Raw genomic sequence first — 12,018 nt, 5'->3', positions numbered from 1 at the left:
AGTGAAATGGGAACACGTCACTGTTGAACAGTCCTATCAATGAGCACAGTAAAATGGGAACACGTCACTGTTGAACAGTCCAATCACAGTGAAATGGGAACACGCACTGTTGAACAGTCCTAAATGGCACAGTGAACACGTCACTGTTGAACAGTCCTATCAATGAGCACAGTGAAATGGGAACACGTCACTGTTGAACAGTCCTATCAATGCCCACAGTGAAATGGGAACACGTCACTGTTGAACAGTCCTATCAATGCCCACAGTGAAATGGGAACACGTCACTGTTGAACAGTCCTATCAATGCCCACAGTGAAATGGGAACACGTCACTGTTGAACAGTCCTATCAATGAGCACAGTGAAATGGGAACACGTCACTGTTGAACAGTCCTATCAATGAGCACAGTGAAATGGGAACACGTCACTGTTGAACAGTCCTATCAATGAGCACAGTGAAATGGGAACACGTCACTGTTGAACAGTCCTATCAATGAGCACAGTGAAATGGGAACACGTCACTGTTGAACAGTCCTATCAATGCCCACAGTGAAATGGGAACACGTCACTGTTGAACAGTCCTATCAATGCCCACAGTGAAATGGGAACACGTCACTGTTGAACAGTCCTATCAATGCCCACAGTGAAATGGGAACACGTCACTGTTGAACAGTCCTATCAATGAGCACAGTGAAATGGGAACACGTCACTGTTGAACAGTCCTATCAATGCCCACAGTGAAATGGGAACACGTCACTGTTGAACAGTCCTATCAATGCCCACAGTGAAATGGGAACACGTCACTGTTGAACAGTCCTATCAATGAGCACAGTGAAATGGGAACACGTCACTGTTGAACAGTCCTATCAATGTACTGTAGACCCTTTCCTTACCCTCGCACACTTCGTTGTCCAGGCGCCGCACCATCCCCGGGGGGCACACACACATGAAGGTGCCGATGAGGTTCTTGCAGGTCATGCCTCTGGACTCACAGTCGTGGAGCCCCTCGGAACACTCATCCAGATCTGAGGAAATGATAGCAGGGTACTTTTGTATGAAAGAAAGATGTTCTTTAGCGAGTATGAACGATTTTTCTCAGCCTTGTCTGTAGACTTAACGTTCTTCCGAAATTACAAATGTACCTCGTGTTGTACAGTGCCTTCAGAAACGATTCACACCCAATGGGCTCTATTTCCGGCTGGCGTTAAGACGACACTAGTGTCAAACGCACGTTTGTTTGTAATTTCATCATGTAAAACCTGCCACACTGGCATTTTTGAAGCCATAACGCAGCAATTTACCTGTCTTATATCAGCTGGCTTGAGCTCACATGGTGAGGTGGAAATATTTGAGGTGTGTCCTTAAAAACATGATCCAAAGTGCTAATTTCCAGCAGTGCTGATGGGGATATTTAAGAGCAACCAAAAGCTGGTTATGGCATGAATTTAGAGAGTGGAAACGCAGTCTATCCAGCCGTGACACACACTGCCCATATGAACATGGAATAAGAGTAGCCTAAAGTGCTTTTGGTGCCTGTATACTTCCTATTTAGATATAATAAAAAAAAATGTAAAAAACAACAACATTGGATTAAAAACCAAGCATAGCATCCCTTGCTCTCAATGAAGGCTTTCCTTTGTCTGCCCAACGCAATCGCGATTTAGTCAAGACTTTCGATAAAGGGTTTGGCTCCTGAGACCGCTTGGAAAATCAATCTTAATCACTAAAGCTTTATTAAAATATTACAGTTTTGAGTGGAGTAAACCAGTGAGCTAACATTCCCTTTTAATCTAAGCATTGTAGACAGGCCCACATTATTTTAGCCATGCGCAGATCCCATTTTGGACATGCGGAAACAAAACCTTCCATGATGTACAGTAGGCTACGTGCCCATCATGAAACGGGAGATGAGTACCTTGGTGACCCTTGTATTTAGAAGTTATCTGTAACCTGCAAAAATGTTTTTGTTTTCCCGTTTCATATGGTAAAAAAAAACTCAAGCATTCTATAACCAAAGGTTGGTTCGACATGCGTCTTATTTATCCTGGAGATTTTATCATCTCATTACATTTGACTTGTTGTTTAGCTAAAAAAAAAAAAAATAAAAAAGTTTGTTTTTCATTTAAGTTTATTACAACCGAACCTATTAGAATGATTCACGTTGCGTGCTTGCAATGCAACTTCTGGAGACGAGAAAATACGATTTTAACTGTAAGATGGTTCCGATTATGTTCATAAAAAACACAGGCCTATTTGAAAGCAGTAAAACGATGAGTGGACATTCTCCCATTGGTATTTATATTGGATCTTTGTCCAGCTACTGTGAAAGGTTTGGATGTGTGAAAAACCCACCACAGTCTGAGTTGTTTTAATATTATATGCCCACGGGGAGAAATGATGGTGAAACAAAGCTGTTGTTTTGTATATAGTTCTAAGTACTGTGAGGTGACCTCAACTCTTTTTTTGTTTGTTTGTTGGTATTATCTGCGGGATGTGAAATCAGTTGTGGAGGCTGAAAGGGCACAATGTGATGACCCTATTATAGTTGAAGAGGTCATTTGTTCTAAATGAACACCTTAGAAAAGAGTATGTCACCTGGGGCTGATGACACATACAGTACCAGTCAAAAGTGTGGACACACCTACTCAATTCAAGGGGTTTTTCTTTATTTGTACTATTTTCTACATTGTAGAATAATAGTGAAGACATCAAAACTATGAAATAACACATATGGAATCATGTAGTAACCAAAAAAAAAGTGTTGACTAAGGTCTTATCATTGTTATCTGGTGTTTCTACAATAAATAAAAAAAATAAAAAGAATAATACAAAAATAAAGAAGGAAATAAATATTTTTTTAAATGACTATATACAAGGAGTACCGGTATCAAGTCAATGTGCAGGGGAACGAAGTAGTGGAGGTAATGGAGGTAATATGTACATGTAGAAAAGTAACTAGGCAATCAGGATAGATAGTAAACAGAGCAGCAGCAGCATTTGTGAAGAGTGTGTAGAGTGTGAAGTGTGTGAAGTGTGTGTAGAGTGTGAAGAGTGTGAAGAGTGTGCATAGTGTGTAGAGTGTGTAGAGTGTGAAGAGTGTGAAGAGTGTGTAGAGTGTGAAGAGTGTGTAGAGTGTGAAGTGTGTGTAGAGTGTGTAGAGTGTGAAGTGTGTGTAGAGTGTGAAGTGTGTAGAGTGTGAAGAGTGTGAAGAGTGTGTAAGCGTGACCGTCCGTGTGTGTGTTTTGGGAGTTAGCGTGACACGTCATTTGGTTGAACTATCCCTTCAGGGTCAAGAGTAATAAAGTGTGTAAGTGTGTAGCGTGTAGCGTGTAGCGTGTGCATCTCACCCTGGCACATCCTCTGGTTCTCTCTCAGAGTGTAGCCACCGGGACACATACACTCGTATCCTCCGAAGGTGTTGACGCAGCGGAATGCACACAGTAGGGGGCTGATTGCACACTCGTTGACGTCTGACCCAGAGAACGGGACAGAGACAGACAGACAGAGGACAACACGAGCAGTCAAAATCGATATCCCATGAACCACGCACACACAACACAACCTTCAGGCAAATAATCAGTCTCATTAGAACATTTCTGCATTTAAATTTGCATCCTGCCTTCAATACATCCAGCACATATTTATATATTCATATATTTATATATTCGTATATTTATATATTCATATATTTATATATTCGTATATTTATATCCATATGGTTTAACTTTCCTACTGAACATTTCACACTAGATTAATATAATATTAATATGTTCCATTTGACATTCAACATGTTTGCCAATGTTAAGATCATGATTTTATTTGATTTTCAATATACTAAAACTCGGAAAATAAAAATATATCAAAACATTTTAAAATACTGAATCACATACAATGACTGCAACACAATATTAAATAAATAAATCTCCACCACATTGGCAACATGTCCAGTAGGGTTCCACTTCCACCCACCTTCACAGGTCATCATGGGGCCTGGCTCAAAGCCCTCCTCACAGTTACACTCGAACCCTCCAATCACGTTAGAGCACGTCCCGTTGCCACATAGGTTCCCCACCAAACACTCGTCAACATCTGGTCAGGACCACACGGTTGGACAATTAACCAAACTGTAACTGGACTAGTCAAGTATAAGATTACAGTAGAATTTCCAGATCACAGTATTGCACAGAAAACCAACATTTGTTGTACTTTATGGGGCGGTTATCCAGACACAGATTAATATTACGGAGATTCTCCATTGACCATGTTTTCCAGTCCAATACTAGGTTTAATATGTGTCTGGGAAACCTGTTATTTAGATGCATGAACCTTATTTTTTGGTCGACTCCATACGTTTTCTTCAGTATAGACACTATGAGATGGCACAGTACAGAGGAGGTTTCAAGGTTTAGTGGCGTAAGAGGATACAGTGCATTCTGGTGTAGTAGAGTGTTTCCTCTGTATAGCTCCTATATGAGCACCACCTGGTAGAGCCTGTCTTATATGAGCACCTATGAGCACCACCTGGTAGAGCGTGTCCTATATGAGCACCACCTGGTAGAGCCTGTCCTATATGAGCACCACCTGGTAGAGCCTGTCCTATATGAGCACTGACCCGGTAGAGCCTGTCCTATATGAGCACTGACCTGGTAGAGCCTGTCCTATATGAGCACTGACCCGGTAGAGCCTGTCCTATATGAGCACCACCTGGTAGAGCCTGTCCTATATGAGCACCACCCGGTAGAGCCTGTCCTATATGAGCACTGACCTGGTAGAGCCTGTCCTATATTAGCACTGATATGAGCACTGACCCGGTAGAGCCTGTCCTATATGAGCACTGACCCATTAGAGCCTGTCCTATATGAGCACCACCTGGTAGAGCCTGTCCTATAAAAGTGAGCACCACCTGGATGTCCTATAAACTGCCTGTCCTATATGAGCACATGACCTAGAGCCTGTCTTAGAGCCTGTCCAGATGACCTGGTGAAGCCTGTCCTATATGAGCACCACCTGGTAGAGCCTGTCCTATATGAGCACTGACCCATAGAGCCTGTCCTATAGAGCACCACCTAGGTGTCCACCTATATCTTCCCATGAGAGACCCGGTAGATGTCCTATGTCCTATGTGTCCTATATATAGAGCCTGTCCTTGAGCACCACCTGGTACAGCACCCTGATTTCACTGACCCGGTAGAGCCTGTCCTATATGAGCACTGACCCGGTAGAGCCTGTCCTATATGAGCACTGACCATGGAGGTGGATGGTGACAAGCCTGTCCATACTATGAGCACCACCTGGTAGAGCCTGTCCTATTGTCCCGGTAGAGCCTGTCCTGCCCCATACCATAACCACCACCTGGGAGCCTGTCCTATTGAGCACTGACCACTGCCCACATGATCCATGTCCTGTTTGCCATCTGAGCAGTTGAAACCATTCATCTGTGAAGGGCCTATTCTCCATGAGGCACCACCTGGTAGAGCCTGTCTTACATGAGCACCACCTGGTAGAGCCTGTCCTATATTCTGAGCATTTTTTATATGAGATTGGCGTGACAAGTGAGTGGTTGTGACCGGTTGTTCATAAAGAAATGAACATTCGATTTTCTGGCAACAGCTCTGGTGGAATGCAATCAATGCCAATTGCACACTCCTTGTAAAAAACTGCATTCATTGTCCCCAGCACAAGGTGCCCTGTGTAATGATCATGCTGTTTAATCAGCTTCTTGATGTGCCACTGTGTCAGGTGGATGGATTATCTTGGCCTATGAGAAATGCTAACTAACAGGGCTGTAAACAAAATGTGCGTATGGAAAATGTTATTTCGGTTCATGAAACATGGGAATATTTTTGTTCAGTGTATGGACATAATATAAACCTCGTCTCACATTGGTTTAGGCCTTCTGCTCTTCTCCTAACATGGTCTGCACCTCGTCTCACATTGGTTTAGGCCTTCTGCTCTTCTCCTAACATGGTCTGAAACCAGTCTCCTAAGATACATTTGGTTTAATGCCTTCTGCTGGAACATGGTCATTTTAATGCCTGCTGCTCTTCTCCTAACATGGTCTGCTTCAATGCCTTCTGCTTCTGCATCTCAGGTCTGATATTGGTTTACATGCCTTCTGCTCTTCTCCTAACATGGTCAGATCCTCTCACATGGGGCAGTGTATTGTCATGCTGAAACATGAGGTCATGGAGGTGGATGAATTGGTTTATGACAATGGGCCTCAGGATCTCATCACTGTATCTCTCTTCTCCTAACATGGTCTGCATCTCGTTTAGCATTCCAATTCTGCCATCAATAAAATGCACTTGTGTTCTGCTTGTCTGCACCTCGTAGGTTTAATGCTTATGCCTGCTCATGCCTGCCTTCCATACCATAACCCCTCTTCTCCTAACCACCATGGGTTTAATGCAACTCTGTTCACATTGGTTTAGTGTTGACATCAGTCAAACCTTCTGCTCCCAACATGGTCTGCATCTCGTCTCATATTGGTTTAATGCCTTCTGTTTCTCCTAACATGCCATCTGGTTTAATGCCTTCTGGGTACAGTTGGTTTAAACCGGGATTCATCTGTGAAGGGCACACTTCTCCAGCGAGGCCAGTGGACATCGAATGTGAGCATTTGCCCACTGAATCTCGTCGGTTTAATGCCTTCTGCTCTTCTCCTAACATGGTCTGCGAACTGCAGTCAGGTCAAGACCCTGGTGAGGATGATGAACACGCAGCTGAGCTTCCCTGAGGCGGTTTCTGACAGTTTGTGTAGAAATTCTTCGGTTGCGCAAACTCACAGTTTTATCGGGTGTGCAGGTGGCTGGTTACACATGATCCCATGGTGTGGTTACAAGTGGTCTGTGGTTGTGAGGCCGGTTGGCCAAATTTTCTAAAATTATGTTGAGGCGGCTTATGGTAAAGAAATGAACATTCGATTTTCTGGCAACAGCTCTGGTGGACATTCCTGCAATCAGCATGCCAATTGCACACTCCCTCAAAACTTGAGACATCTGTTGCATTGTGTTGTGTAACAAAACTGCACATTTTAGAGTGGCCTTTTATTGTCCCCAGCACAAGGTGCACCTGTGTATTGATCATGCTGTTTAATCAGCTTCTTGATGTGCCACACGTGTCAGGTGGATGGATTATCTTGGCCTAGGAGAAATGCTAACTAACAGGGCTGTAAACAAAATTGTGCGTATGGAAAATGTTATTTCGGTTCATGAAACATGGGACCAACACTTTACATGTTGCGTTTATATTTTTGTTCAGTGAAGTTAGGCTGGACACTATGCACTAGGCTACACTGGAGTTCAACTCTTCGCTGCCAATGTGTAACGTGAATAAAGTTGCACCTTTTTCTTCCTCATGCTCATATTATTTTTGGTCTGCACCTCGTCTCACATTGGTTTAGTGCCTTCTGCTCTTCTCCTAACATGGTCTGCACCTCGTCTCACATTGGTTTAGTGCCTTCTGCTCTTCTCCTAACATGGTCTGCATCTCGTCTCACATTGGTTTAATGCCTTCTGCTCTTCTCCTAACATGGTCTGCATCTCGTCTCACATTGGTTTAATGCCTTCTGCTCTTCTCCTAACATGGTCTGCATCTCGTCTCACATTGGTTTAGTGCCTTCTGCTCTTCTCCTAACATGGTCTGCATCTCGTCTCACATTGGTTTAGTGCCTTCTGCTCTTCTCCTAACATGGTCTGCATCTCGTCTCACATTGGTTTAGTGCCTTCTGCTCTTCTCCTAACATGGTCTGCATCTCGTCTCACATTGGTTTAGTGCCTTCTGCTCTTCTCCTAACATGGTCTGCATCTCGTCTCACATTGGTTTAGTGCCTTCTGCTCTTCTCCTAACATGGTCTGCATCTCGTCTCATTCTCCTATTGGTTTAGTGCCTTCTGCTCTTCTCCTAACATGGTCTGCATCTCGTCTCACATTGGTTTAGTGCCTTCTGCTCTTCTCCTAACATGGTCTGCATCTCGTCTCACATTGGTTTAGTGCCTTCTGCTCTTCTCCTAACATGGTCTGCATCTCGTCTCACATTGGTTTAGTGCCTTCTGCTCTTCTCCTAACATGGTCTGCATCTCGTCTCATATTGGTTTAATGCCTTCTGCTCTTCTCCTAACATGGTCTGCATCTCGTCTCACATTGGTTTAGTGCCTTCTGCTCTTCTCCTAACATGGTCTGCATCTCGTCTCACATTGGTTTAGTGCCTTCTGCTCTTCTCCTAACATGGTCTGCATCCTCGTCTCACATTGGTTTAGTGCCTTCTGCTCTTCTCCTAACATGGTCTGCATCTCGTCTCACATTGGTTTAGTGCCTTCTGCTCTTCTCCTAACATGGTCTGCATCTCGTCTCACATTGGTTTAGGTGCCTTCTGCTCTTCTCCTAACATGGTCTGCATCTGCTGCTCTTCTCCTAACATGGTCTGCATCTCGTCTCACATTGGTTTAGTGCCTTCTGCTCTTCTCCTACATTGGTTTAGTGCCTTCTGCTCTTCTCCTAACATGGTCTGCATCTCGTCTCACATTGGTTTAGTGCCTTCTGCTCTTCTCCTAACATGGTCTGCATCTCGTCTCACATTGGTTTAATGCCTTCTGCTCTTCTCCTAACATGGTCTGCATCTCGTCTCACATTGGTTTAGTGCCTTCTGCTCTTCTCCTAACATGGTCTGCATCTCGTCTCACATTGGTTTAGTGCCTTCTGCTCTTCTCCTAACATGGTCTGCATCTCGTCTCACATTGGTTTAGTGCCTTCTGCTCTTCTCCTAAGATGGTCTGCATCTTGTCTCACATTGGTTTAGTGCCTTCTGCTCTTCTCCTAACATGGTCTGCATCTCGTCTCACATTGGTTTAGTGCCTTCTGCTCTTCTCCTAACATGGTCTGCATCTCGTCTCACATTGGTTTAGTGCCTTCTGCTCTTCTCCTAACATGAAAATAATACATTGAAAGGAAACTAAAAGGAGCTGGTTCTAACAGGTTGTATTTGTCTAATCGCACATGGATTTAAGTTTGTATTGACCACTAGGTGAGTGTTTTAAAACTTGAATATATAAAAAAAAATGTAAATAGGTGTGTTGTGTAGGGGTGTGTCTCACCAATGCAGTGTACCCCAGTGTAGTTGACTGTGGAACAGGTTTCCTGTTAACTCTATAGGCAGTTAATTCATATAGAATAGGTGTGTTGTGTAGGGGTGTGTCTCACCAATACAGTGTACCCCAGTGTAGTTGAGAGTGTAGCCTATTGGACACTCGCAGCGGAAGGAGCCGTCTGTGTTGATGCAGTGTCCGTTGTTACAGATGCCTGGGTTCTCCACACACTCATTCAAGTCTGGAGATGTGCAATGTTTAGAGTATTATCCATCCCAACATCTATTCATTGTCGTTATAGATGAAATAATAGTTGTTGTTTTTTTTTGTTAATAGTCACATTCATGCTGTTTCATGTCATCTCATCAAAGGTTCGATACAAAAACAAAACCTTTACAGTGATGTCATTCATTCCAAACCTTTACAGTGATATCATTCATTCCAAACCTTTACAGTGATATCATTCATTCCAAACCTTTACAGTGATATCATTCATTCCAAACCTTTACAGTGATATCATTCATTCCAAACCTTTACAGTGATATCATTCATTCCAAACCTTTACAGTGATATCATTCATTCCAAACCTTTACAGTGATATCATTCATTCCAAACCTTTACAGTGATATCATTCATTCCAAACCTTTACAGTGATATCATTCATTCCAAACCTTTACAGTGATATCATTCATTCCAAACCTTTACAGTGATATCATTCATTCCAAACCTTTACAGTGATATCATTCATTCCAAACCTTTACAGTGATATCATTCATTCCAAACCTTTACAGTGATATCATTCATTCCAAACATTTACAGTGATATCATTCATTCCAAACCTTTACAGTGATATCATTCATTCCAAACCTTTACAGTGATATCATTCATTCCAAACCTTTACAGTGATATCATTCATTCCAAACCTTTACAGTGATATCATTCATCCCAAACCTTTACAGTGATATCATTCATCCCAAACCTTTACAGTGATATCATTCATTCCAAACCTTTACAGTGATATCATTCATTCCAAACCTTTACAGTGATATCATTCATTCCAAACCTTTACAGTGATATCATTCATTCCAAACCTTTACAGTGATATCATTCATTCCAAACCTTTACAGTGATATCATTCATTCCAAACCTTTACAGTGATATCATTCATTCCAAACCTTTACAGTGATATCATTCATTCCAAACCTTTACAGTGATATCATTCATTCCAAACCTTTACAGTGATATCATTCATTCCAAACCTTTACAGTGATATCATTCATTCCAAACCTTTACAGTGATATCATTCATTCCAAACCTTTACAGTGATATCATTCATTCCAAACCTTTACAGTGATATCATTCATTCCAAACCTTTACAGTGATATCATTCATTCCAAACCTTTACAGTGATATCATTCATTCCAAACCTTTACAGTGATATCATTCATTCCAAACCTTTACAGTGATATCATTCATTCCAAACCTTTACAGTGATATCATTCATTCCAAAACCTTTACAGTGATATCATTCATTCCAAACCTTTACAGTGATATCATTCATTCCAAACCTTTACAGTGATATCATTCATTCCAAACCTTTACAGTGATATCATTCATTCCAAACCTTTACAGTGATATCATTCATTCCAAACCTTTACAGTGATATCATTCATTCCAAACCTTTATATCATTCATTCCAAACCTTTACAGTGATATCATTCATTCCAAACCTTCATTCAAAACCTTTACAGTGATATCATTCATTCCAAACCTTTACAGTGATATCATTCATTCCAAACCTTTACAGTGATATCATTCATTCCAAACCTTTACAGTGATATCATTCATTCCAAACCTTTACAGTGATATCATTCATTCCAAACCTTTACAGTGATATCATTCATTCCAAACCTTTACAGTGATATCATTCATTCCAAACCTTTACAGTGATATCATTCATTCCAAACCTTTACAGTGATATCATTCATTCCAAACCTTTACAGTGATATCATTCATTCCAAACCTTTACAGTGATATCATTCATTCCAAACCTTTACAGTGATATCATTCATTCCAAACCTTTACAGTGATATCATTCATTCCAAACCTTTACAGTGATATCATTCATTCCAAACCTTTACAGTGATATCATTCATTCCAAACCTTTACAGTGATATCATTCATTCCAAACCTTTACAGTGATATCATTCATTCCAAACCTTTACAGTGATATCATTCATTCCAAACCTTTACAGTGATATCATTCATTCCAAACCTTTACAGTGATATCATTCATTCCAAACCTTTACAGTGATATCATTCATTCCAAACCTTTACAGTGATATCATTCATTCCAAACCTTTACAGTGATATCATTCATTCCAAACCTTTACAGTGATATCATTCATTCCAAACCTTTACAGTGATATCATTCATTCCAAACCTTTACAGTGATATCATTCATTCCAAACCTTTACAGTGATATCATTCATTCCAAACCTTTACAGTGATATCATTCATTCCAAACCTTTACAGTGATATCATTCATTCCAAACCTTTACAGTGATATCATTCATTCCAAACCTTTACAGTGATATCATTCATTCCAAACCTTTACAGTGATATCATTCATTCCAAACCTTTACAGTGATATCATTCATTCCAAACCTTTACAGTGATATCATTCATTCCAAACCTTTACAGTGATATTCATTCCAAACCTCATTCATTCAAACCTTTACAGTGATATCATTCATTCCAAACCTTTACAGTGATATCATTCATTCCAAACCTTTACCATTCATTCCAAACAGTGATATCATTCATTCCAAACCTTTACAGTGATATCATTCATTCCAAACCTTTACAGTGATGTCATTCATTCCAAACCTTTACAGTGATATCATTCATTCCAAACCTTTACAGTGATATCATTCAT

General features: G+C 41.1%; 1 protein-coding gene across 1 annotated transcript in view; it reads right to left on the bottom strand.

Annotated features, from left to right (window-relative positions):
* LOC135517075 (fibrillin-2) overlaps positions 1-12,018 on the bottom strand; it is a 132,509-nt gene that overhangs the window by 30,677 nt on the left and 89,814 nt on the right. The window contains 4 exon segments of the mRNA XM_064941097.1: positions 892-1,023; positions 3,346-3,468; positions 3,968-4,087; positions 9,196-9,321. Of these exon segments, the coding sequence (XP_064797169.1) occupies positions 892-1,023; positions 3,346-3,468; positions 3,968-4,087; positions 9,196-9,321 (501 nt within the window).

This window comes from Oncorhynchus masou, chromosome 28 (genome assembly GCF_036934945.1).
Source record: "Oncorhynchus masou masou isolate Uvic2021 chromosome 28, UVic_Omas_1.1, whole genome shotgun sequence".
Classification (NCBI taxonomy): Eukaryota; Metazoa; Chordata; class Actinopteri; order Salmoniformes; family Salmonidae; genus Oncorhynchus; species Oncorhynchus masou.
Note: the sequence above shows the minus strand (reverse complement) of the source record. Positions and strands in the feature narration are given on the sequence as shown.